This window comes from Nipponia nippon, unplaced genomic scaffold (assembly GCF_047370975.1).
Source record: "Nipponia nippon isolate SJK-2023a ecotype South Korea unplaced genomic scaffold, ASM4737097v1 scaffold_12, whole genome shotgun sequence".
NCBI classification, from domain to species: domain Eukaryota; kingdom Metazoa; phylum Chordata; class Aves; order Pelecaniformes; family Threskiornithidae; genus Nipponia; species Nipponia nippon.
Genome location: NW_028262313.1, coordinates 16915256 through 16942844, shown reverse-complemented (window position 1 = coordinate 16942844; position 27589 = coordinate 16915256). Strand labels below are relative to the sequence as shown.

The following is a 27589-nucleotide window of genomic DNA, read 5'->3' as shown; positions in this document are numbered from 1 at the left end:
TGGCTCACGTGGAAATGTCTGATGGAGAGTGCTGTGGGTACGATGCTTTGTGTGTTCCCTGCCCTCACGCGCTCCTGCTACAGGGATGATGCTGGACACTGGTGCCCGAGGCACCCGGTGCCTGCCGGCCTCCCCTTGCCCGCAGTGCTGTGCGGCAGCTGTGGGCATGCCGGTGACACGCTGGCCAGGGCATGTGTGAGCCATGCCCCAGCTCATCCACACCAGCCTCTGCACTTGGGATTTGGGGACTTACACCATCTCAGCAGTTCCAGTGCGTTCAGGAATGCAGTCATGGATAATTAAAAAGGCTTTTTATTTCCTTATTACCACATTTCCAATGCCTTCTCCCAACTCTTGCCTTCCAAGAGCAGAAATTAGTTCATTTAGAAATGTTTATTAAGACACAATGATTTCTGAAAAATACAGACAGCAATCTCTTCAACGGTCTCTCTTCAACAAACCAGTCCATCCCCCAGCATGGCATAACCTCCCATGGGTTAGGTAAGCCTTGTGATTTCTTTTATCCACTTCAGGTACTTGGAGACCCTGGTGTAGATGCCGTATTTACCTGGCTTGGCACATTCCTCGCCCCAGCTGGTGATTCCCGTGAGAAACCAGGTGCCCTCAATCTCGGTGGTGTAGGGACCTCCGCTGTCCCCCCCGCAGGTGTCACTGCCCCCGGCGGGGAAGCCAGCGCAGAACATGTTCTGCAGGATGGTGGTGGAGGTGCTCTTGAGGCAGGTCGGCCGGTCGACAAAGGGCACCTTGAGGATCTGGAGGATGGTGGCGGGCCGGCCGCGGAAGAGCGTGCTACCCCAGCCGCTCACCGTCCCCGTCCCGTGCTTCAGCAGGGCATTGGTAAACTCCCGGCTGCCGATGCAGATGGGGGTGACGTAGCTGTTGAAGCTGAGCGGCCGGTCCAGCTCTAGGAGGGCAATGTCATTGTGGTGCTTGTTGATGGTGGCGTTGTATGTGGGGTGGGGAAGGATTTTCACCACTTTACGCCACTGCTCCGTGTTGTCTTCCTCATTGGTGTTGTATTCACCTGCAGAGACAAGCACGGCTTGGGCTCTGTGGCCGGACCAGCCACCATGCCCTGATGATGCCATCCTTATTTGATACCAGCCCAGCTGGGTGGGTGCAAAGGGCTGAGTGCTGCACACCCCAGCCCTTGGGCTACTCCAAGCTTGGTGCTGGCAAGGCTGCTTGCTCCTTGTCAAAGGGCGTTGGAGGTTCCCCCATGGCAGCACCTCCTCGGTCCCCGCAGCCAGCAGGACCTGAACCCCCAGATGTGACACTGGGCACGCACCGTCCGATCGAGTGCCGAAGGCCCAGATGCTTTTGCCAAGGTTAGTAGCAATGTGGCTGTTCTTGGGATTTAGCACCCTCAAAGAGATGTAAAGGGATGTTGCCCTCGCATCAAAGTGGGGAAAGCATCTAGAATTAAAAATCTTTGTTTAAAGTAAATCATTTATTAGGGAAAAGAAACCTGACCTTCCCTTTTCCAAAACCACACAGCCATGGGACAGAATGGGGCACAGGGGGCTACGAAATGTCCCCCCCCCCCGATGTTCACAGGTGCCCCTGGGTCCCTGCCGCCCTCACGAGGCTCAGCTGCTTGTGATTGCAGGGTGCTGCCGGCAGCTTCAGGCTCCTCTGATTGAGTTGCTGGCAGCCTATTGCCTCCCCTCCTGGCTTGTGTAACAGGTAGAGGGAAGGAAAAATGTTCTGTGGTCTCAGGTTGGCAAACAGGCAGTGTCTGGCTCTGTCTGTAGCCAAATCCCCTCTCCTGCCTGTGAACTGGCTGTGCTGAAGGCTCAAGAGCAGGATGACTTTTCCCCCTTGCTTTTTTGCAGCCCAAGAGGCGCAGGGTGCGTTTAACCCCTGCTGCGGTATTTCTACATGCTTTGCTGTAATCTCCAGAATATACGATCTCCTCTAAACAGTATCTGCAGCACTCCTGGCCCTGGCAGTGTCCTGTGTCTGCTGCGTCTGCCTGCGAGGAGCGGCACGGAGCCCAGCGAGAGAGGTGAGGCAGCTTTCTGTGTTCGCGTTAATGCTGGTGCCTGACGAAGGCGGGTTTGGTGGCTGGTGCTGCTGCTGTGCTCTGCGAGGGGGTTTTTGCAGCGGAGTGTGAATGTCAGCTTCCTCGCAGGCTGTGTTTCTACAGTGTAAATGCAAGACAGATGTGGGGGAGACTTTGAGAGGGTTTTTCTTATGCTACAGCTGCTTACTATTGCTGGGCACTGGAAAATATGCTTCAGGGATGAAAGTGGAGCTGCAAAGAAGGACAGGGGAGGGGAATGCTTCTTCCACCCCCTGCTATCGATTTTTGGGCCTCCTAGGATGCTATATACAAAGCTGAACATTTAGTATGAATGGACATGAAGGAATCAGATATGGCCCATGCAGTGTACATGGTGCAGCCACAAATCCAATAGTCCCTGAAGCCCTGCAAAATTGTGTTTTGCTTTCTTGATTTGCTGCCTGTCCAAAATCCTGTCCTGGAAACCCAGCGGTGCTGAAGAGCGGTGTGAAGGTAGCACAAGGGGACCTGGCTGATAGTGTATTCCTAAATGGAGGGGTGTGTGAGAAAGCCTGAAAAGAGAGGCAGTTTGCATGCAGATGCAGCAAATGCAAAACTGTCCAGGTGGAAACGTGCTTTCCTAGGAGACTTTTTGCACTGGGCGTTTTGTACTTTCTCATGTGAGCGGGTGCAAAGATGGGCTTTGTGCTGGGCTTTCCAGCAAAACTGCCTGAAAGTAAATAGCAAAAAGACAGCAAAAAATGCTGTGTGCAAGCTGTGAGCCTCATCCTGCCAGCACCGGGCAGGTGGTGCCCAGCCCTGCAGTGCTCAGTCTCCAGGGTCCATCCAGGCACACCCAGGAGCTCGGCCACGTGAACATGGAAGATGAAGATGCAGCTGGAGCCCTCTTGATGAGCTTGTTTCTGTAGGTAGAAACTCCGTGCTTCAAGGCTCAGGTAGAATGTCATTTTTGTCACTGATACATTTCATAGTGTTTAAACAGAAAGCATGATTCTTCCATTCCTCCTCTCAGTGCTGCTTGTAGCAATTACTAACCCTACCAGTGTTCCCCTCCTGTACCTCTCAGTGTAGCCCTCCTATACTAGGTATTCATACAGGGGAGAAACAAGTAATTTGGGGAAGCTGATTCTGCCCCAGCTGTGAAACGTGGCACCGTGATGCTTGCCAAGGCCCCACGGTGAGTTATCAGCAGGCTGCCTAGCAGGCGGTCTGGAACAGCTGGGTACCAAGAGTCAAGGGGAAACACCATTTTTCAAGCAGAGATACATATGTTTTGTAAAGAAGCAGCATCGCTTGCCGTGCAGTCTGGCCACACGGCCCCTGCCTAACTCCCCAGAGACCCTGCTGTAAAAGCACACTTTCTCACATGCCAGCCTGGTTTCTCTACTTCAATTCATAAATTCTATTTGCTTCTAAAGAACTTAGCAGAAAAAGTAGTCATCTTCTCCTTGCAAGGAGTTAGTCAGGTTGCTGGTGCTCCTATTGTACCAGCTGCATGAATTCACTCTCTGAAAGTTGTGTGAAAACTTAGTGTGACCCCCAAGAAGAGCAGAAATTCCTAGTGAGGTCCTATGTGGCTAGTAGAGATAAAAATCCATCACACCAGCTCATGAAGCAGCATCTTAACTGAAGCCCACCAGGCTTTTAAGCAGCCTGGGGTTCTCTCGGGCTCAGGTGAGACAATTGCCTGCGGTTAGGTTGAGCTGTGTTTGCAACATGGTCCAGCAGCTCCGTGGCTTTGGGACCAAGGCCAGACCCAGCTCATTGCTCCCACTTGGAGGTGGTGGTACCTGCAGGGACCAGGCTGCCAAAATGCTGCAATCCGAGGCCCCGGTACCTTAAAGCAACTCGTGCCACTTTTCTGCCCATCGTGGTGGTGTGGGTCCCAGGGTTCTGTGCAACGCCTTGTGCCTGGCCAGTGCAAGCCCTGTCCCATGTCCCTTGCCTGGGCTGGCCTGGTGCCACCCAAGGTGCTCACCTGCCACGGCAGTGACGTTGTCGCCTGGCTGCAGGCAGTGCGCTGCCGTCACTAGCCATTTCTCGTTGATGATGGACGCGCCGCAGAAGCCCACGCCGTTGCTGTTCACCAGATGAACCTGTGGGAGCAGAAGGAAATCGCACCTGTGGGTTTGTGTAAATCGGCGAGGAAGAAGAGTGGGACGCTGGGGTTTTGTTTGGCTATAGGACAGGCTGCGTTTGGGTCATACAGACCCAGTGCTGCCAGAGATGCTGCTCCTCAGGCAGTCCCTGCCCCTCCGTCCCCCGCGCTGTCGCAGAGGGTGGCTGACGTTGCCCCGCACGTGTTAGTGCCCTGTTCCGCTTCTCCTCCCTTTGCTGCCAGGCTGGGAGGGCAGACAGCCCCGAACATAAACCTCAGCATAAAACTCAGAGCATCCAAAATACAAGCACTTCTGCACGTACCTCCTAAAAGGGTTTTGCCAGTGATTAGATCTTAACTAGTTAACTAGGGACAAAATCTTAACTACCCATTTCATTTGGGCATCTAACTGCTTCAGCGCCTATGGGACACAAGCCAGGACATCCCTTATGCTAAAACTTCTAATTAAATTGATCAGTGGACTGTGTTTAAAAGCAGGATTTCTTTATAATTCACCCATTTCATCCCTTTCACATGACGTGGCTTGTCACTGTCTATCTGCCTCGTACTTTCCACGTGTTTAGTTGTTTGATGCCTCATTAGGCAGAGCCAGCTGCATTTCAAGGAGCTCAATATCGATAACAAACAGGACGAAGCTCGCCCATGGTGATGAGCCAGAATGCCTCCACGCTCGCAGCCATCCCCATCCCGGTGTCCAGCGTGGGCTCTGCCCATGGCTCCCAGCCGCGGGAAGGCAGCCCAGGCTGCCGGTGGTGGCTGCCACCATGGAGTCCGGCGCCCACGAGTGCCTGTGCGTGCGAGACTGCCCATGGAGCGGCCAGAGAGGAGACAGTGACATGGTTTATAAGGCCCTTTCCTGGGATCTGAGCCCCACAACCACCTCCAAACCCCAGGGAGAAGGTAGCACCCCTCCCAGCTGCTGCCTGGATCCCAGCAGGCTGAGCGTCTTCATTTGCTGAGTATCATCATTTGCCACCTGGCAAAAGGGGCAACCAAGATTTTTTTCTGGGGGTGCCTGGTCAGGAAAAGGTCTCCATGAGCACAGCCAACTAGCCAGGCTTGGTGGGCTTGTAGCATGTGAATTTACTTTCGTCATGGATACTGGTTTCTCATATTTAACTTTCTGGTTCTCCTCTTGACTCTGTGAATGCATGGTGGTGCCAGCATCACCTATGGTTTGTCCCACAACAGGCTGTGGCAGACAGCTCTGAGTGGCTAGGACAGTGGTACGGCCTCTTCCTTTCAGACACAAAACATGACCTCCCAACAAACCTCCTGCTGCTGCTTCTGGTGGCCGTCTATGTCCCCAACACATTACTCATTTTTTAGCTCTGAAATGGAGGGCAGATGCCTGTTCCTGACCTATCTGCATACACCCTGCTCACTGCTTAGCTCCCTCAGCAGATGTAGAGGGATCGGCTGATCTGCGTGAATGGGCATTTACATCCCTGCGTGGGCAACTTCTCATTTTCATCACCAGTGTCAGTCTGTGCCAGAGCTTGCAACACAAAGAGATTTGACATTCCTAAAACCTCATCTGAATTTATTTTGCACTCTCAGCCACTGAGATTTCTGCACTCGCTGGAGCCAGAGTAGAATTTAAGGGCAGTAGATGACTTTGAAAAAGATCCAAGCTAGGAGCTAACTTCCCTTTTGACACCAATTTAAAAGCATTTGCAGAGCGGTGGGTTGGAGGAGGTTTCTTTGCAGCCCCCCCTCACCTGTGATGTCACTTGGTGAGGTAGAGATGACTAGGATGTCGCAAGTAAGATGTGGGCTTGGATAAAGAAAGAGCAGCTGGATTTGGTAGATGTTGTACAAGGACAGATCCTTTGTTGGTATAAATGATCATGGATCTGTCAAAACTGATAGAGCCAAAAATAGAGCTGCATTGTTCCTTGCAAAGCTGTGCCTTGCAAAGCTCCCCTCCCTTAGCCTTTGGCTTAATCTTGGTAAAGTCATGGATGGCTGGGGAATCTGTTGCTACAGCTCAAAACTGGATCCTTTGTGCCCTGCCAGATAAAGCTGCTGTGACTCTGACTTCTAGCTTTTTTGCCAGGGTAGACCCCCAGCCAGGCAAGTTTTGTTGCTGTAGCATAAAACTGTGTACAGAAAGAAACTGTGTTCCTGTTAGACTTGAGATCTATTCCTAAACTAACTTCAGAGCTGGGCTTCGGGTATGTAGAAGTAAGATGATCCTGCATTCAGAAGGAAATACATAGACAGACAGATTGCTGAGGTTACAGGAGAGCTGCAGAAATAGCCAGTACCTGCCAAGGCACTTCGCCTCTCATGCTCTCTGATCCACCGACAACCCGGGTGCCCGTCTTAATTATTGGTGTGATTTTCGTGGTGGCAGCAGTGCTGGTTTCCGTGATGTTGTCGAGCACCTCGTTATGAGCATCATCTTGGTCATCAGCAGTGATATTCCAGTGGTCAAAGGTGTTTATGGCTCGGGTGAGCTTGCTCTTCGCTTCAGGAGCCGTGATCCTCCCACAGGGATACGGCACTGGGAGAGAAACAGTCACGGTTACGACTGGCTGTGTGTCACACTGAGAGTTACAGCAATCGAAGGAGCAGGCAAGGAGGCAAACGCTGCCTCATCTCAGCACCCTGTTTTGGGACTGACATGGGAAACGCAGGGCCGTGGGCTAACTCATGCGTTCTCCATGCAAACAGATGACTGTGCCTTTGAGCAGCAGTGCAGGTAATATGCATGAGTAGCAAAAGCATAAATTGTTTCTGAGCTTTTGAAATTAATTCTGAACAGCTTTTAAAAAGAAGAAAGCTTGTGAGAGAGAGTGCACGTCTGACGGGACGGTGCAGCTGTGCCTTTATTTCGCGGGACGCTGAGGTGCGTGCCTGGGAAGCTTGCTGCGGCAGGCAGCCGGGCACTTGGCTGACGTTTCTACAGCAAGTAACTCCAGTACAACAAAAGTCCAGCTGGGAGAGGGCAGGAAATCATATCTGCCAATTGTACAGATAATCCTGCTTGGCACCAAGGTGAGGAAAACATTAATAAGCTCTTTCTAGAGTTGTAGATTTTCTCTGTTAATGAAGATCTCATCTGTAGGCTCATTTCAGATGAGCTCTTCCCATTTCTCTCCTACGCAGTATGTGCCGAATTCCTGCTGATAGTGACAGTCAAAATAGTAAATAGCATCAGGCATTGTCTTTCATCTGAAAAGCTTTCAACAGTACAGTGCAAACAAACATTAGTGTAAAATCAGATGTAAGTGTGGCCTACTGAGATTTCTTTTTTTTTTTTTTTTTTTTTTTTAAACAGCCTGCGCTAGGAATAGGGCTTAAATAAGTGTTGATTGATGGAAAGTGCTACCTGTGAGGTTAGGCTAGGAAATGAAGGTTTCGGAGCCAACAAAAGCTAAGCTTTTGCAGGAAGGGCAATTACCCAACCTGAAAGATGATCTTATTGCTAACAGTAAAACTTTCTGGTGCAGTGAAAGTGATACAGCATGTTGGGCAACGCAGGCCTGGGCTCTTAACGACCTGCATTAACAGAAGGACTCCTGGCCTGAGATACTTCCTACACTGCTTGCTGAAAGTCAGCACTTTCAGGAGCTCAAAGCATTCCTGACTGTAGCTATCGGAGCTTCAGAAACTAACTCACCTGTGCAGGTGCCTGCATGCTAGCTTAGGTGTGCCAACCAGTTACTCTCAAGTGTTAGAAATACAACAGCATCAAATGTTAAATTGACCTTAGATGACAAAATATTTCTCTACTCAATCTCCTCTTTCCTCTGCCAGGCGTGCTTCTGAGATGTTCATGCCCAATTAACTTTCTGCGTTGAGGTGGGTTGGGATTGCATGTGCCGGTGTAGTTAGAGATATTGTAATAGCCCAGGAGTGGGGTAAAGTTGGGGAACATAACAAGAACCAGCTATTTTTTAGCCCTTTATGAAGCAGCAACCTCAAGCGATGCATTTCCCCTCCACCCCACTCAATATCACAGGTAAACCACAGAGTCTAGTTCCTGCTGAGGGTCCTTGTGTGCAGATACACACTGTTGGGAGGACAGAACCACCACAAAGCTCCACTTGTTTCCACCCAACTCAGGTAATTATAAGGCACTGCGTGATGGCCAGCCATGAAACAGGCCATCAGGAGGATTTACAGTAAGAAAGATTGTCTTTTATTCTGAAAAAACCCAGAGCATCCTCAATGTAGGATCAGTAACTAAATAGTAGCTCCTATTGGAAGAACACGGGAGCTAGCTCTGGCTGGTTGGACACCAGCATGTATGCTGGTGTAGTAAACATCTCATTTCTGCCTCCAGAAACTACTAATTCATATCTAGAAACATAAGATGGCTGCAAGTGGGAGAGGTGCCCGTGCGAGCAACCTGAAATGAGCATTTGCCTTGTGAACAAATTCCTGGACGGCTACCCTCCTTCTCCACCCACCTAGGCTAAAAAAAAAGGTGTTTAGATTGCATCCTTCAAGCCTGACCCCACATCTGCTGTTGGGAAAGTCCAGGGTCAGGCTCTTTACATTTGCTAAGCAAGAAAACAAGGCTGGTTTCCAACAGGATATTGCATTTCTATGGGATTCATCTACCTAAATCCAGGACAAGACCTTGGAAACTTTCACCCAAATCTCTTAAAAACACTTTAAAAGTTAACCTGTAGGTTCACAGGACTTTCCATCTTCATGAAGTCTATAGCCAGCGGCACAGGAACACACAACTTTCTGCGGCGGGTCATGCCTGCAAAAGTGCTTGCAGCCTCCATTTTTAATAGCACAAGTGAAATCTGAAAGAAATTAAAATGAAACTGTGAAAGCTCTTTTGAAATACAACTGGTCAGAGATTTGTTGGGACTTGGGCCTTTGGACTCAGCCTATAACCCACTCCGGTTGTTCCAGACTGTGGAAAATGGATGCCTGTTTGAAAGGAGAGTGTCCTCCTTCCAAATCACATCCCTGCTCATAATGAAGGCCCGCCGGGCACCTCTTCAAGAAGGCAGGTTGAGAGACGGCCCCGTGACAGGTTCTGCCGAGCCCTGGTGCAGCCTCTTGCCTCCGACAACTGTGTGCTGTCTGAAATTTGGCAGCCTGACCCTAAAGGACTCCTGCAAATATTTGGTTATGAGCCACATGATTTCCCCACTGTCGTGCTGCTCTCCCCCCCCCGGGCTTACAGCAATCCAGTCCCGGTGTGGATGCTAGCAGAGAATGCCATGTGTCAAATGGGAGCAAACCCTGAACCCAAGAAGGGCTTTGTCCTGGGATTATCGCTGGGCTCCGAATTTAAAACCTCAAGCAAAGCCATATGTTCTTCCTGACACACCAATAAATCATCGCAGCCTGACGTGGAAGACCCATTTCAGCAGGACATTTGATGAAACGTGTCCCAGCCTGAGGCACGGCGAGATTCCCGTGCCTTGCACGTGTCTTCTCCCACCCCACCTCGCACTCCTCTGTGGTGGGAACACCGTTTCTTGGAGGTGGGAAACCACTAATCCACAGACGCCCTTTTAATTCTCAGTGAGTTTTCAAATAACTTCACAGCAGATTAACTCCACTCCTACTTCCTCAAGGACACCTCCCTTCCTGTAGCCATTTTAATGCCATCATTTACTATTTTTACAGAGCTCCTTTTCACGCCTCACTTCCAGTGCTATTTTTGTTCCTGTCTCACTTCCATGAGGAATCTGCAATGAGACTATTTAAATTTGATGCAGCTTTGAAATGCTCTTTTTAACATACGCTCCTCTCTTGCCAGAGCAGAAGCACAACTAGAAAGAGAATCTTTTATTAGTGCAGTGAGTCTAGCACATTATGCGAGTCGCACAGCCCCTGATTATAAATATAAGAGCTGAATATCCCTCTTGCTTAAATTATCAGCTGTTTGGTTTTCATAAACTCCTCAACCCATCAGGAAAATATTTGCCTTTTGTTTGCCTTTAGAATCAAGGTTGCTGCTGATAATTATAATTATGAATTTAGCAGAGTGTCGTTGAGAGGAGGTTGCAATAATCCTGCCCTTCTCAGCACCTGCTGCCCAGGCTGGCGTGAGAAATGGAGAGGAGGAGCGAGAGCATGGGGGCCCCATCGGGGTCGGTGGAAAACTGTTGCTTTCAGCGGGTGCGCACATCGTCCCTGATGGACGAGTAGCCCCGGAAAGGCTTGTGCTGGGGAGATAAAGGAAGGTCTCTGTGTCAACATTTGCGCTGGCAGGCGCAGCGTGCTGAACAAAAGACCTTGAGCCTGAGTCTCTGTTGAACCCTGCGTAAGAGCAGGCATCTCGGTGCTCAGTGGAGGTGGAGCTGGGGCTCCACCAAGGACAGGAGAGGACGGAGACATCCGCTCCTATATCCCCAAGCATGTCCCCCTGTAATCCCATTGCTGACGGGCTGAATTTGCACATTCATACAGTGCCTTACAGCAAGGCAAAGTGTGTCCTAAACAGCCCTTGAGTAGGGTGGAACTCTACACCCACTTTGATCCGATGGGATTTCAAGCAGGGCAGAACAACCACAGGTCGAGCCCCTGGTACGTACCTATCTCACAGTTTCTGCCTTCATACCCAGCTGGGCACCAGCACACATAGGAACTTACTGCGTCCTTGCAAACGGCTCCATTTTTGCATGGATTGGGGTCGCACTGATCTCCATCTTGGACAGAAGACAGAAGAATTAACAAACATGAGCATCCACCACGGCTGGTGCCGACCAAGTGCTGGAGCCTTGCTCTGTGCAAGCCTCATGTTAAAGACGAGAAAGAGACTGCACACCTTCTTTCTTTGTAATGGAAAATAAGTCAGATCCTGGCACCCAAGCACACAACAGGCAATGTCAGCACTGGGGTAACATCAGTAGTGGTGCTTTACCCAGAGTCCTAACTATGTACCCTGTCCTGCATGGGTTAATTCTGCTCATTTCAGCAGAACTCCTCTTCAGTCTCCCTCATGCAACACCTCAACAGGACCTCATGTTTTGGCTAAGTTAGACTGACAAAGTTACAAGGTTTGCTTCCTCAAGAGTGGTTAAGATTTCCTAATCTGAATTATTTTAACGCTACTGCCTTTGTTCTCTGAAGGTTTGGGCCTGTCCTCTTGGGTTTGGAGACTTCTCTGTGAACTAGGATTGAGAGCCTTGGTCATTGCTCTTTCTTTCTAAGTCTTGTACTACTGTTACCTGGTCTAGATTGTTCTTTACATGTCAGGGCTTTTATTTTCACAGCTGCCTACAGCTGAGAAGCTGAGGCTTTAATAAAAATACCCAGTATTGCAAAATTAGTGATGTAACACTTTGGAACAGTAAGTCCATGACGTTAAATTACAGGGAAGTGCACTTTGAATGGTTATGCAAAGACAAGGAGGAAGGGGAATGCCTTGATGTGTTCATGTCCTGCCAGTAAGCGTGGCTGTTAATGGTGGTTTGAGGAAAGGGCTGGAATGCAGAAGGCAGCTTGCAAACATGGACAAAATGGTTTTGTCTTGTCTAAGGCAGGGCGTTGGGGTTTGCACATAAGGTGTGGATCGCAGCTCTTGTTGCTGCTTAGTGAGGGCAATTGGAGCTTGGTACCACTTGGGTGCTGTGCAAGGGTTGAACTCCTGTGGGCTGCATGTGTTGGGAACAGCAGCTTGTAAGCTGAACAGTAAACCAGGCACTTCGGATGATAGGGGAATATATGGCATTCATTATTTTTGAAGAGCTAATTGGTTACAGTGGCAGGGAAACAAATGCAGCATTGAGTTTCATCAGTTGGTTTTTCAGAGGACAGTCCTACAATGCAAATGTAACTTTTTTATTTTATACTCTGGACTGAATAATCTGAATTATTTAAGGCTTTTTAGTGAGATGTTCTGGGCGCTTCGCCAATCTACAAAGCAGTTCATTTATTGAAATGTCCTTAAAATTAGTTTCAGATGTTTTAGTGGGCATTGAAATCTTTTTGGTAAGGGACTGAGGAATCATTGGGGATAGAGGCTGGAAGGGAAGAAATAGATGGTGGAAAGAAAATGGTGGAGAAGCAAGGGTTTGTGATCACTGGTGTGAATTGTAAACAGCTGTTTGCTATGATCATGTAGAGGCTCCACTTTAATACAGCATTTCCAGGGATTCACACTGTGCTTGCACAAGGCTGTGCCTTATCGGGAGATCTCTGCTTGAGAACAGAGCATTTGCTGTTTGCTGGAGGGGTGTTAATTATTGCTGTCGCGTTTTACTCTATACCACAGCTGAAACTAGAAGCCCAGAGTGTGACCTGAGCTCAATGGATCCAGTGGTCTGTGTGGACTAGTTTTGTTCTGTGAGGTTTTTGAGGTTTCTTCAAAAATACTGCTTGAACAAAGACAATGTTAAGTAATTTTTTTTTTGGCTTGCAATTTGTATACAAACGGGATGGGCCCAGGCTGGGTGGCTGCAGGATTTAGGGTGCATGACTTTGACTAGCTCTGTCACAGAACAGTTTCTGAATGCTGGAATATATTTGTTTCAATAAACATGTGCTACTTATGCATGGAGAGAGGAATACTACACATTTGAACGTGAAGAAAGCAGCTCTTACCAATGTATGTTTTCCAAAACTCCATCTGCAAAGGAAAAAAAAAAATTTCCTTTGATTTCTAATTTCTGTGCACTACCTGACTGAAGCAGCAAAGGGATCAATAAAGTAAAGCAAAAGACTTGCAGGAAAACAGCCACCTCCGTAATCCCAGTGGTGACCAACAAACCTTTAAAGCAGTTCCCCAGCCCATCTGTTGGATCACAAATGAGAATAAAACATGATAGATGCTGCACTTGGCCCTTGTATGTTTTCCCCTTGCTGTTCCCTCCCCCTTCCCCCTCTGTGCCTCACCTGAGAGGCTCGTAGAGGTGCGGGCTGGGGGGAACAAGGTATTGCCATTTTGCAGCAGCGATACTCACTGTTTTCTCTGTGTTTTCAAACACTTCTCGGGCTTCTTCAAAGCTGCATTTTTCTTCTATGCATTCTCTCTCGAGGTTCCCAGGAATAACCTCTTCCAGCCTGTTTGAATTGGCTCGCTTTTGCCTGAGCAGAACCGAACTCGCTTCTTTGTTCTCAATGAAGACTGCAATTTGAAAAGAAATAGGGGCTAGAGAGGAGCACGCACCGTAGCGTGGTGCAGCTGGGATGGGCTGTCAGGGCTTTGTTCTCCCAGAAAGCAAGCCCTCTTCATGCGTTCACCCCCCTGTTGCCCCATGGCCGGGGACGTTTCAGGAGTGTTATCATCTACTTGAGGTTTCTTTGGTGTCTAACTTAAGTGCAATCCAGAGGATCAAATCTGGAGAACCAAGAGTCAAAGTAGTCGATAGACAGAAATGACTGATGGTGAGAGGGTGATTAGGAGCGCTGAAGTTTGAGGCTTAAAATACCCTAAAGCAGATGGTGTGAGTATCTCCTATCATAGATGCACAGACTGGAATAAGCTATTTGAGAGGGGAAAATAATAGGCTTTTGCATGCTGCTGCTTGCTGAGGTCTTGTTTGGACACAGAAATTGTCCTGCTTTAACTGTCTCTGCCTGTTTTGGCTGTGAAAGGCCATTTGCCTCTGCAAGTAGCTGCGGCTCTTGGAAGCCGCGGGCCATTTGCTTCTCTCCCTGTTCCTCTCCCTTGCCTGTGTGCCTGGGTACCACTGTTTGCTGCCGGCAGGAGGGGTGACATGAGCTCTCCTCACCCCCTGGGCCAGGTCACCTCAACGAGGTGGCGTGCACCCACCTTCAACTTGCTGGCCAAGCTCCTGGGCAGAAACCACCAGCAGAGAGCTGCTGGTGCTGCAGGGACCCCCAGTCTAGGTGGGATGTCTGCGGTGCCCACCAGCCTTCCCATGGTGGCTGCCTGGTGAAGGGCACAAGGACCTGCAGTCCCGTCATGGCGTTACCATGAATGCTCTCCCGGCAGGGCCGTGCGTCCCATCGGCGGGGTCAGCAGCAGCAGCCTTCCCTGGGCAGCCGCCCAGCAGGGTTTGCTCCTGACCACCTCTCAGAGCCCCCCGCCTCTCCGAGCACTCTTGCCCCATCTCACCACTCTAAAAAAGACATTATTCACCCAGAGGATCTTCCTGCTTTGTCTCCTCAGCCTCTCCTCTCTCTCCACCCTTGCTTAGCTCTCACAGCCATGTCCCTTTTTGTCACCAGATGGCACGGTAGAGCAGCTCTTCTTGGAGCTGCTGGTGGCCACCCTGGACACAGACCCTTATCTGGGGGCTCTGTGCTGGAAGGGGTTCAGGCACCTGGGGGCCTGGCCCCTCCGAGGGTTGAGGATAGCATGACCTCAGCCAGGTGGACAGAGAGGAGAATGAGGGACAAGTACCAGCCACTCATTCCTTCTCATGGCTAACTTCTGCTCTCGACCCAGAGTAGATCCCAGCCTCTCCAAACCCACAGAGGATCAGTTTTGTTGAACTGTCATGAGCCCCAGGCAGGTTGCTCTGATTTACGCCATGCCGCTGACGGTGTAACCAGCCCCTTCACCTAAAGATCTCTCTGAAAGCGACTGAACTAATGGTGTTTGCCATGCTTTAATCATTGTACAGCAAGCTTGCACCTCTGCCTTCCTCATGCTAATGTGTTTTTGGTTAAAAACAAAAAGGAGTGCATTAAAATCCTGACCTTAATCTAATTGTTTGGCAGTAGATAATGATGGGTAAAGCACCAATCTCTGAAGAAGCCAGGCTTGTTTCAAATATTGCAGCCCCCATGGGGTGGCCGGTTCCCCACCCAGCTGCAGGGTTGTGGTTTATGTGTGGGACAGGAGCGTACACCCCCAAGTGAGTTTCCCTGGCCGAGCAGGGGGCTCAGAGCGTGGAGGCACTGGGGGGCACAGCCTCGCTGGAGGAGACCTGCCCCCTTCTCCCCATGGCATGGGCTGCAGCCTCCAGCTTGTCCCCAGGCTGGGCAGAAAAGGCTCAGGTGAAAATGATGGAGCAGCCTTCCTTGGTGTTGTAACCTTGGGCTGTCCATGCGCTTAAGTGCCCGGGGAACCCGATGTGGGAACAGCCGCACGTCACCCTGCGTGAAGTGAGGCAGCTGCGTTAGACTCACTCCTTCATCTCTTCCTGGTGGGATGTGCCAGGCACCTGCCATAATTAACCCATTTAATGGAGAGAACTCACTTTAATGAATGCAGCTTTGCCTCCCTCAGATCCCTCTAGGCTTTCTCAGTTGCTTACTGATCCCACGTGCTGCTTTACAAGCAAAACTTGATTTGAACTGAAGGTTGCAGGCCCCATGGGGTCACAGGCATGGTACTCACCCTGGCTGGAAGCCATCCTCACACCAAGAATATACTCACTCATGATTTATCAACTTCTGAACCAGTATCTGAGAGAGTGAGATGGGTCTCTAGGCCAAGGGGCTGCGGGGCAGACCTGTCCTGCCAGCTGAGTATAGTATTTTCTAGGAGGTACACCTGGGTGGGTGGTGCTACCAATAGGAGGTTCTGTTCACTTTTCATTGCTAAGCAAACATTTTGGAAAGAGGCCCTTTTTTTAACCGGTTACTTGCAATGTTTCAATGAAAGAAGAAAGGCCAGCCTTGCACCAAACAAGTACTCACACTGGATGTGAACCAGCCTCTGCTGGAACTGTTGCTGCTACAGATAAATCAAGCAACAGCCTTCATTACTATGTGTGATTTCCCATATCCATCAACTACTCTATCTTGTCTACAATTTTGGCTGCATCTTACAGTCTTTGTTAAATTCACACTGGGTTTGGCTTTAAACAGTTCTCACAGTGGCAAATTCAATGGCTGTTTTATGGATGTGAGTACTTGTTTGTGCTCCAAGACAAAGCGGTGGCACAGGCAGAGGTGTGGATGTTACTCCACCAGTGACGCTCTCCCCTTTTTTTCCTCCTCTGTGTGTGTGCGTGCATTCTATGAGGGCTGAATCCAGCTCTGAAAGCTTAAAAGCTGCAAAAATTTAAGAAAAATTCCATTCTTAAAATTAATCCCTGTGACACATTCTGTGTAAAATCAGCATAAAAGCTATTATTTCATTCCCAATAAAAGAACTCTCGCTTTAAAGAAAGGAGCTATGAAATGCAGCAGTCCCTCTTAGTCTGAGACTGCACAAGCCGTCCCACCCTCAGGTGACAAACTGTCCCTTCACCTGTGCCAGTAACCCCCCTGCACCCAAAAGTGAAGGACTTGCTAGGTTTTAAATGAACCCACCTGTACTTTCGGCACCAAGACAAGCTCCCAGAAGACAAATGGAGAGTATGAGGGGGATATTTGCCATCTTCCCACTGCCCAAACCTCTCACTAACAAATTGTTCGGGTGGTGGAGCTCAGTCAATAGTTCCAAAGTGCAAGTGCTTGTTTATTTACTTTGGGTAACCCTTTAATTTAAGGTCCCCAGATATGCCATTGCTGAAGCTTGAAATGGCAGCATGGGTGTCACTGGAAGGGGCACGTCCACGTACAAGAAACCTGCTAGGTAGTTGCAGTCCTTGGGCTCATTTTCTGCCCTGTAGGATATTACTGCCATGTTTGGGGCTTGGCATGGCACAAGAATAAATTGATTCAGCTTCAGTGAACCTCTTTAAAGCACTGGATTTCCCATTCCTATCCAGGTGATGTTGTTGGCCATATAAAAGTCCACAGTAGCGTTTTCAAAAGCTTCAGCATGGTCCATGTTTTGTCCAAAAGAGCTGGCAGAATTCCCTTGAAGATGACCCTACAGATGATGCTTCCTCTCGGGGACCAGGCGCCCTTGGTGCAGGGCTGTGTCAGCCAGCACAGTCTCATGTGGGTTATCTAAATAAAAACCTGGATGAAGTGAAGTGGGTCTGTTGGCCCATTATCCAGATCTGCTGGGGCAAACCCTGGAAAAACACGGAGTTTCCTAGGTCCTGTACTTGAGGCCACAGGAAGGAATCTGCTGCTCAGTGGCTTGGACAGCGGGCTGGCGTAGGGATGTGCTGATAAAATGCCAGCTCTGAAGCAGTAAAAGCGTGCAGGCTCCTGGATGCAGGGCAGCCTTTGCCCAGGGCAGGTTCACAGGCTGCTCCTGATCCACACTGGCCAAAGAGTGGACTGAAAGGGAGGGAAGATGGGGGAAATGAAATAGGAAAAAAAGCAGGTTTTCATACAGAAAAGAAAGAGTGGGTTTTCATATGAAACCATTCATATTTAATGGTGGGTTACTTACAACTTTTAAAACCCATTTTTTCCCTTCTTCTGACTTTCCCTTAATATGAGAAGCTATTTCAAGGTGAGTAATAGCTTTTGGGAAAATAGTGAATATTGTAAAAAAATAAATGAAACATTCACTTTTGGAAAGGTCAAAAATCTCCTCCCCGCCTCCTTCCTTGAGGAGCTGTAGGGAAAGTAGGCCAAAATCATTCATCCCACTCTGGGGAGGGCTTGTTGCCTTTCTGCCAATGACCTGTTCCTCAAAATCTGCTTCCCAGTTTCTGCCTCTCACCCCACTCCCCCATGCGCAGCACAGAACTGAAATCCGTCATCACACCCATACACATCTGGGGCTTGCAGTGCTCTGCCCAACTACAAAAAGGTCTCGGACAGAGGCATTTTAAAGCAGAACTCCATTTCTGAGTGTGTGGTTGGTGCTATTGGCTTTTGGTATTGGCTTAGCTCTAATACTATGCTGAAGAAGAGCAGCAAGAGCAGGCTCTGATGGCTTGTTAAAGCAGAAGAGCTAGAAGAAGGGAGCTGGCAGGTTTCACTAGTTCCCAGCAAAGCAAGATGGATATTCTGCTATTGTCAATGCAAGGGAATCCCACAGCACGTTTCACGGTGCCGTGAGTGCTCGCAAGCAGGCTAACGCCATCCAGTGAGACGAGAGTACGTACTGTGTTGGATGTGCCTGTGTCTCGTGGGCCGGAGAGCTATTAGTTGCTATGAGGCTATAATAGCCCTTGGGTGGTTGTTAAAGTGTTTGCTTGAGCTTATGAACCATAAATTCTGTGCACTCAGTCCAAAAAATTAAAAATGTTCCTTTGTGCAGCAAATGGGAGAGACGTTTATGGTTGTGTGGGTATTTGGAGTTACTTTTGTATGCAGAAAGAACTGATCAGCTGCAGGTAAATATGAGATGCTGAATGTGAGTTACAGCCTTGTGAGATCCGTGTTGCTTAGGTGGAAAAAATCCTTTATTTTCCCATTCTTGAGCAAACAAAAGGTCCTGAAACCTATAATTCATCTTGTTTCTTCTTGCTCCATTTGAAATGATCTTTATTCATCACTGACAGTAGCTTTTGTTATCAAATTTCTGTGGTAGATAAATGAGTTAGGATGAGGTAATGTGCTGTTGATGTAAATTGGATGCAAAGTGAAGAAGGTAATGATCATCTCTCATTTTCTGTGCATAAGAAAATGCAAATGTGAGAAAATAAATTGAGCTAAAATGCTGAAACGATACATCTCCTATCAATAAAGAGGAGTGTAGAGAATGGCCTGCCATAACAAAGGATAATTAGAATCTCATTACTGTAAATATTTTACTTTAGAACATAGGTCAGTCAAATTATTTTTGGTTTATGGTGCATATTTCACGTGTAATAGTATTCATGCTATTGCTAATTAATCTTTGCAGAAAATGCCAACATTATTAGAATAAACAAGGCTATTAATACAAATACTTTCTATTGTTTACTACTAGTGCTGTCAACTTCTGGGGCACTAAATTGAAAGCAAAGTGTTTCTTTTTATTTATTTTGCAAACAAAATCCCCAGAATTGCAGTCCCCACCATGGGCACTTTGGAGATGAAAGCTTTGCTGTTTAGGTGGATGACATCAATCGGATCTGGGTGTATTTTGACTTAGTGTTCTACATTCTCAAAAGAAGGCTATTTAAAATAGACGCCCAAGTCATGCTCCTTCCTGTTAAAAAGGCTTTCTGTAGCAATGAGCTGTTAGGAGATGTCTCTTCTGGTTTGAGGTGATAGGTTTGGGCCTTTTTTTGTTGAAATGTCCCTTTTTTTGTTGGAACAGAACCGTCACACACATGTGGTTGCTGGGCATGTGTTTGTGTCAAAGGCAGAAGGAGCTGGCAGGGGTGCAGGGCAGTGTGTTCCCGGCAGGGCCACCACCTCAGGCTTGGGGACTGCCTGTCTTTCGGAGAACCTTTCTGCTGCAAAGTGAAATGAAGTTTATGAGAAGTCAGAACAAGAAAGCTATTTCCATTTTAATCTGATAGATTTTTTAAAAAGGTGCTCTGGCTGCACTGATCAATAATGTTAAACAGCCTGATGGCTTGAGGATCTTGTTAAAGGATTGTTCATAATCTCCCTTGTCTCCAAATGCACTCTTTTAAGCGAAAAATCCTCGCTCAAAACCTTAAGCAAATTGCAATTTGCCCTTGCCCTCTAGACAGCTATGGTAAGTAATCTTTCCTTAACCAACAGCAAACAAGCTATTTCTGAAAAAAAGCAGGGAAAGTAATGCTTGATCTTTATTTTTTTTTCTTCTTTATTTGATTACTTTGAAGTCCCTGGCTTTTTCTGGAGCAGTGATTGTGGGAAGTTATCCAAATACAGAGGCAGCACAGCCATGGAGGCCTTTGCAGTGCCTATCATTCTGTTGCAATGATTAACATACTGCCGAAAGTACCAATTCCGTTAAAAGTCCCATAGCCTCTAGAGATACTAAGGCGCATTTGGGCATTAGTGACCTACCCCAGGCAAGGATATGCCTTCAGCTTTCAGAGGTGGGATGCCGAAGCCTTGTCCCCATGGTGGTGGCTCTGGGCTGGTGGGATCGCAGGCGCAGGGAGATGCTGCTGCTGACTTCAATTCTGTGCTGTGGGAGGGGTACTCAGGCAAAGGGAGGTGACTGGCTTTGGCGATGTGAAATAGCAACCAGGACCAACTCTTCAGTGACGGCAGCATATCGTTTGTGCAGGAGCAGTGTTGGCTCATCGTTCTTCCATCTCTGAAAGCCTCTCCCTTGCTCCCCCTGTCCATCTCAGGGCTTTCAGTTCCTGTGTTGGGCATTTTTCTTCTGCTTTTATGCAGAAGCTTCAACACTTGTGCCAAGAAACAGGTTCCCTTTGCTGAACTCCCTCCAGACACATCCATCGCAGTTAGCACTTAAGCTCCGTCCCTCCCATTTTATTCAGTTTTTAATTAGACTCCTGAACAGGAGCACAGAGCAAACTCTGCTTTCATCTGGGAGATCCTGTGGCTGTGAAATATTTATGGGAAGTAAATAACTGTCAGAAAGCAAACAAGTCCCTGACTCCACATGAGTGTAAAAGTGCTTTCAAATAGTCTCATTCGAATAAAAGCTCCTCACGTTGAATGGCAGTAAGAAACAGCAACACAGGCAAAAAATTCCCAATGTAGAAGGTAAACACAGTTACTAATTCATGGAGCAGCACGTTTCACAGTAGCAGCTTTAATATCTTTCTTTGCAGTTTGATTTAAAATAGGCCAGATTAAAAGGAAATCTGGATTTGGTTTGGTCATCATCTTTTCAGAAAGCAGAGTGCAACCACTGATAGATGCACTGTGCTGCTGAAGTTACTCTAAATTTAGACTTCACCATCTCCACTTCAAACTCTGGAAAAAGCAATGAAACAAAGCTCAGAGGAGGCAGCAGCTCTTTCAGGCTTTGATGGATCAGGTAGATCACTAAGCTCAAACATCATCGTACAGAGCAAGAACTAAACTAAATATAAGCTCAAAAGCTGGCTTGCTGCTGTGTCTTGGCACGAGATGACACAACTCCTGTAATAGGCCAGGCACATGTGTGGGATAGAGGCTTGTCCTGCCCCAGGCTTGCTGATGTGAACGTGAGTTCTGGAGGTAGCTTTGAAACACATCTCTGAAAGATGTTTCTCTCTCCTCCAGCAAACCCATCGCTCCCATCTGCTGATGGTATTAGTAGCGTAGTGTCCTAGAGAAATACTCCTGCACCAGGACTCCGTTAATAGAGACAGGTTAACTCCAGCCAGCAGCATCCAGCTAAGCAGAGGGAGCTGCTTCCTTCTTCACTCATGGGAAAAGATTTATCTTGCCTTGCTCTGATGCCTGTTGTTGGAGGAGGGAGGTGTGTCTGTCTTCCTCTCCTCTTCTGTTGACTAGAAAAGGAGCCTTGATTGACAGATTACGCTATATGTCAAACTTTATTTTTGGATAGTTAAAACTGGAGTGAAATGAATCTCAATCAGCACATCCAAACCCACCATAGTCAAAGCCTTTGCACTTAAGTCCACACTGCGCTTAAAGTAATAACATTCAGTGTTCTTCCTTTGCTCATTTTCTATGCCAACGTTTGTGACTATGCCCTTGTTCATTTTCTTTGCCTTAACTGTATTCCATCTGAAGTTTCTGTCTTCTCCTTGTACCAGGGCATCCTTGTGCCCCATTCACCTTCTCCACCTCCCTTTCTTTCTACTATCTTTATAATTTGCCTTCTTACCCTTTAGGGACAAAACTCTCTGTGGTATTAACATTAAAATCTAAGGGATGAAACGCAGAGAAGAGATAAGGATATTTCTAATCTCTGTATCCCTAATTGATACCACCAGCCAGCTCCCTGAGTCAGGGGTGCTTGAAGCAGTGGCTCTCGAAGCTTGTCCTCTGCTTAATAAATGTGGTCTTAGAACACCCCTTCCAGCTGATTGACTTGGGAGGGAACTGGAAGAGCCAAGAGCCCTCCCTCTAACTCTTGGACCTACTGCAAGAGGCAGTCGATAGTTGACATTCAGAGAAAGGGACCTCACAGTCTCCATTGTCTGCTTGCATCAACACATACAATGGATGAAACCACCACTCTGGTTCCAAAGGGAGACACTGCAATTTTTCTCCTGAAATCCCAGGCCCATCAGAGGTGTATGGTGTGATGAATGGTTAAGACTGAACTGACCTTTCTAGTGAGTCTGACCTGCTCGGGTTTTCTCTTCTGTTCCCCTGACCTAGTGCCCTGAAGTACTTTTTTTGCTAACAGAGTTCACTAATGAATGGTTGGATGCTCTGACTTGCCAGTTCTAACAAACCAACAGCGCTCTGCTATGAAGGTTAATTTGCAGCCAAATTCACCAAAAGAGCTAGCCAAACTCCTCTGCACTACTTGGGCACTATTTTGAAAATTCACAAAGGATGGTAGTTGTGTCAGAGGGGTGATTTCCACTGGTGTATGGTGGAGTCACCGCCCTGATGGAGGAAGGAAACTGCTGACATAAAGATCTGCCATGACTGTTTGCAGGTGGGTTTTCCAGTCTCTGGTGCAAAGCAGGCACAGAAGCTTGGGTTCATCTTTCTGAATTTAATCTCCTAACTTGAATTGCCAAGTCTGCGACCACAGACTTTATAGCTGCAGGAAAGACGCACTTTTAGAGGTTCAGAGACCCAAAAGATAAGACACTGGGGATATGGCTGCGTTTGAAGTACCTTCCTCCCTGTGTTGACTCCATGGGAAGCATACACCTACACTCCAAGTGCAATGGGAAAAGGACACCTCAGTGTCCACACGTGTTTGGTGCCTGTAGAGTTGCTGTGTCGGGCCTATGCTTTGTTCAGAAGCTGTTGGGAGCCCTGACAGTAAGAGGATGGATGGACAGTAGGATGCAAAGGGGCAGATGAGGGCTGAAACCCAAGGTGGTTATACAGAATGCAGTGGTGCTTCATCGGATTCACACTGGTTGAACTTTTAGTTGAAGTTGCTAATTTAAACTTTACTGCAGATGTTCTGAAAGTTTTGCCTTAAACTAATACAAAATAATCTTAGAAAGCAGCATCCCTATCCTACCCTAGGAAAATTCTCTGTCTTGGTCTGGCTAGCATTCTTTGCAACTAAGGTTGTATGACTAATTAGGAATATACTCAAATCAAGTGAAATATCTCACATGCATGGAAATACAACCAGTTAAAAGCTGCGATGTCTAATATATGACACACTCTTTCTAAATCAGGCTCATCTCTGAAAAAATGCATGAGTTCCACAGCTCAGGCTTAGATCATAATTTGAAACTGCAGAGGATTATCTCAGAAATCACAAAAAGCACCTCCCAGGGGTTTTTGATGGGTGCTTCTTCACGTCAGCTTTTTATCTTGAAAGCTGTGTCAAATTCATGGAAACATGAAGACTTTGTGATGTGTGCTCCTTCTAAAAAGCATCACGGTTCCCAGCTATGAATCCTGATTTGACAGGTAAATGCTATGTGTGCTCTTCCTATAAATGAATATGGGCCCGAGTGTTTCTCTTCAAGGTTTTGAGCTTTCCAGCTAAGGCTGCGCTATGCAAGGAATGCAGGCTGGGAACACAATTCATCTTGCTCAAGTTGTCCAAGTACTGACCTTGTCTTGATCTTCTTGTAGATTTAGGGCCAAATTCTGCCAGCCCTTCATGCCAGCATAGTTTGATTGACTGGAATGGGGCTGTGGGTTGGCCATCTCTTAATGGGCCACCTTGCTGTAAAATTCTGTGACTGGGAGTCTGGAGCCATGACAGCACTGGCTGCCTCAGTCCTTGGATAAAACCAGGCTAGTAAGCAAACCAGCTGGCAGGACTTCACAACCATCACGCCAACCTGGTTGGTAGTTTGTGCAGTGAACCTGTGAGGACCTATCCTCCCTCAGCAGTTTAGCCAGGTCACCACCTCTGAATGGTCTCCACTTCTTTTTTCTTCTAATATTTTCTCTGGTCAGTTTGCTGCAGTGTCTGAAGCATACTGGGAACTTCCCAGGCATATGGGAAGCGACTGTGTGTGCCCAAGGAGAGCTCCACAACAGGCACAGCAGATAGGGATCGGGGAGGTGGGACTTTCTAAATCAACAACCTTAATTACTTGCAGCCTGGAAAAAAAATGAACGGAGAGATGTACTCATAAACTCAAGACTTCAGGGGGAGTTCAGGCACTAATCTGTAAAGGCAAACGAGTCTATTTGTGCCTTGCACAACCTCCCCAGAAGCCCCTGGCAGTGCTGCTGGGTCACCCTCCACTGACAGGGACAGCCTGTGTTGGACCTAAATGACTGTGGTACAAAATGGCATCTAGAATAGCATGTGTTACCCCACATAGCCACTATTCTGCTCCTTTTAAGGAGGAGATCTGTCAGCTCCCTGTCTCCTCTTCAGGAGAGTGATGGTGCAATCCCTCCCTCCCTTTCCCTTTCTCCCTTCTCTCCTCCCTTATATTTTTGCTCTCCTGCATTTCTCTGAGGCTATTGCCGTACTTTTCAAGTCAGCTTAATCGTAAGCAGTCCTTAATCACAAGCAATCCCTTTGGTATTAATATAATAGAAAACTCAGGTGATGCTTCTGGTTGTTACAGACATTTGCTGTAGTGCAAGGCCAGGAGACAACACTGCTGTGTCAGTAACCACCTGGGGCTGAGGGCAAGCAGAACTGAACCTCAGGCCTCTGTATTGTCTGCTCCAGGTTTAAAATACTCCTGGGAGGTGAATCTGAGGAATGAAGCTCTATGCTAGTAAATATTTTTGACCTATGCTCTGGCTGTGGGTAATTTACAACACACTTGAAAATCTGATCTGGATTATGTCCAATTCACAGAAGTTTATTTCCAAGGCAATTATTTATAGACTACCTTCCTGGTTCTCGGGTTTCTTGGGGAAATGTCTGAACATCAGCTCTCTGAGCAATCACCATAAAATTAAAATTTTCAATTTTAATGGCGAACAAACAGTTTAAGGAAAGTGAAATATTATCCAACAAATCCTTCTTTTCACTTAAAGCTTTGAGTCTTTAAATATTTATTAGCAGTGTCTCTACTCTGCAGCAATGTTAAAAGGCTCAGCCTCATTCTAAGGAGGAAAATAATTCATTTGATTAAAAATGAAGAGCGAGTGCCATTTCTAAAGAAGGCCTTCAAGTCAGATTACAGTGTGTGGAAAAATGATCAGCTTCTATGTAGTATAGCTAGAAATGGGTTTGGGGTTTGTTTCCTCCCTTAAACCTCCTTTGCCCTACATATTTTGTGGTTCTTTCTCATGGTTTGACCCTGTAGGAGCAATGGTGGTATTTCTCTGGGCAGATCCACCAAATTGCTCCCTAAATTGAGTTCTTCATGTGCTTCATGTTCTTCATTTGCAGACGTGGGGCCCTTGGGTGCTTACTGTTCTATTTTAAATCCTGTTTTTCTCTTGCTTTAGCTTGGGAGGAAACAGCCTCCTGTAATCTCAGAGGATGATAACCTGAGGTTTGGGAAATCTGAGGAAATTTTATCTCCGCATGCATTGATCAAGCTACCTGTACTTTTTCTTTCCTAAAAAAAAAAAAAAAAAAAAAAAAAAGAAGCTTAAAATCTTTAAAATAATTCTCTACACATTAGTAAATAGTGGTGAAGAAAGATTTGATTATTGAATAGGATTTCAAATTTAATCTGCATCAATTTGTGAGCTGGAAAAGAACCCCCTGAATGGTGGGTGCATATGGAGCTGGCATTGCTTTGCCTGGGGAGGTGCCTGGTACCTCTTGGGAAGAGGGGAATGATGAAAACCTTCATTGAAAATGTGAGTTCCCAAAGAAAATTAGCTCATGGTAGAAAATGGTCTCATTTGTAAATCTCTGCAAAGTTATCATCTTCTGTAAAGTTTGTTGGGTTAACCATAGCTAGAAGGACCATGTTAGGTTGTTTTAATCACTTAGCAGTGAATGTTTAAGGAGTTATTCTTATGGGAAAGTCCTGAATTTGTGTGTGTGCGTGCGTGCACTCCATCAGTGCATGCAGGGTTCAGTGGAAATAAGGGCTTCACAGTGGTCATCTGTACCAATGTACAGGGAAAGGAAACCTCTCCGCCAAGAACCCACAGAGAAGAGGAAGGGGAGATGGAGACAGTACCATAGCCTGCCCATGATGGGGCGATGAAAAAGTGCCAGAGCCAGGATAGAGAGCTCTGGTTTCCTAGAGAGCTAATCCAGCTCCTTGACTCTTCTTTCAGGCTAGCCCCATGGTAATAAGACCAGCAGCATTCTTGAAGGGTCTGTACAAACAAACAGGGCATGGTGTGTTGCTGTCATGCATTAAAGCTACCCTATATAACTGAACTGTCAGGGAAATTCTCTAGGAGATGGAGCAATAAAAAGCTTGATAAAAGGAAATATTATCCATTAAATGAGGCAGGACTTTGTCACAAGTGTGTAATTTCATAGATAAGCAAATATGAAGCTAGGTAGTACACCTTGTCTTCAGCTGAGCCACTTGGTTTGCGCGATGTATGTTCAACCTTTGCTCTTAAGTCTGCTAGCTCAGCCTGTGAAGGTTATCGCCTCTGTCTTGTCTCGGGTAATTAGAAATATCTTCTAAATGGCCCAGCTGCCCTCTCTCTGGTGCCAGAAGACAATAGATTCTGGGTAAGTGAGCCCTCAGCTAAAAGGGCTGCTGCAGTTAGGCTTCACTGCAAAAGACAAGGTGGCATCAAAACTGTTGATGGCAGAATGAAGGAAAACAAATTATCCTGCCTGAAATCAAATGAGTTTTAATTGGTGCATCTAATCTGTCTAGTGAAAGTTCTAAATGCCGTTTGTGTCTTCATTGTTGCTCTAAACAGTGACAAACTCATCAGAGGCAAACAAATTGTAATGTGTGCCACTAAAGCTAAAACATGCCAGAAGTGGTATAAGTAATTTGGGAAAGAAGTATATTTTAGGGAAACCTGCTGTAGCCCTGAAGTTCATGCATCGCATCCCACCTCTGGGAGCTTTAAGTATCAATTAGCCACGTAGAACCAGGATTTCTACTCGTTAGACAGTGTGAGAACTCCTGCAGACACAATCCCCGTACACCGGTCCTGTCTCTTGGGAGGAGACCTCTGCCTGTGAGCTCTAACATGGAAAGGTCTGGTCGTGGATTCCTTCTGCAGGCGGCTTGCTGCAAAACCAACCCCACTGAGCCAGTGGTCCTGCCTGGGGAAGGGCGAAGCTTTCTCTTTAGCTGGAGAAGGAATTTAAGCCTTCCAAAAGGTAATTTCTTCAGGGTTAAATCTGAGTAACACCCAGCACAGGCTCTGTAGAAGCCTAAGCAAGCTGAGCTTGGCGCAGACCTTTATTTTTCTTGTCCACATCAGTTTTTGCCTCTGGTTTCCTCCTAAAAACTACAACATGCATACCTACAGAAAAGAGCAAATCTACATCTTGCCAGTGTGCACATAGCTTGCAGGCTGGAGATACTCTACAAGATTGAGACAAGGTCTTGTTGGGGTTGTTTGTTGTGTTGCTGTTGTTTGGCATTTTTTAATCTAAATTTTGTGTCCTGTAGGAGGAAAGGAACATTGATATAAGAACAGAATAGTATAAAGCAGTCATAAATAAATCTGGGCTAGAATTTAGAGACAAACTCCTCACCTCAGAGTAAGGGATGAGTTTGGGAACTGCCCAGTAGCAGCAGGGATGGGGGGCAGGTGGGGAAGAAGTCGTCAAAAACCAAAGAATAAAACCTGTTAAAAGTAACTGGATGGGACAGTAGGCAACCTGGGACTGGGGTGGGAGGGGACACAACTATATCTATGGCCAC

The 27589-nt window shown here is 47.2% G+C and overlaps 2 protein-coding genes across 2 annotated transcripts in view; one reads left to right on the top strand and one right to left on the bottom strand.

Annotated features, from left to right (window-relative positions):
- Positions 1 to 497: 497 nt before the first annotated feature.
- Positions 498 to 16391, bottom strand: F9 (coagulation factor IX). The gene is made up of 8 exons (XM_009465276.2): positions 16323 to 16391; positions 13055 to 13218; positions 12696 to 12720; positions 10685 to 10798; positions 8807 to 8935; positions 6437 to 6675; positions 4026 to 4143; positions 498 to 1045 (listed from the first exon to the last, which is right to left on the bottom strand). The coding sequence occupies exons 1-8, from the start codon at positions 16387 to 16389 to the stop codon at positions 498 to 500; spliced, it is 1404 nt and encodes a 467-aa protein (XP_009463551.2). The 5' UTR covers positions 16390 to 16391.
- FGF13 (fibroblast growth factor 13) overlaps positions 1898 to 27589 on the top strand; it is a 332528-nt gene continuing 306836 nt past the window's right edge. Inside the window, exon 1 of the mRNA XM_087749067.1 lies at positions 1898 to 2029. Coding sequence (XP_087605193.1) covers positions 1903 to 2029 — 127 coding nt within the window. The 5' untranslated portion in view covers positions 1898 to 1902. The remainder of the gene's footprint in view (positions 2030 to 27589) is intronic.

Excerpts from the sequence above, each read along its gene's own strand:
- F9 (XM_009465276.2), bottom strand. The coding sequence starts at position 16,389 with ATGGCAAATATCCCCCTCATACTCTCCATTTGTCTTCTGGGAGCTTGT. Across the intron at positions 13,219-16,322 it reads TCTTGGTGCCGAAAGTACAG|TCTTCATTGAGAACAAAGAA; the intron begins GTGGGTTCATTT and ends TTCAAATTGCAG. Across the intron at positions 8,936-10,684 it reads AGGCAGAAACTGTGAGATAG|ATTTCACTTGTGCTATTAAA; the intron begins GTACGTACCAGG and ends AATTTCTTTCAG.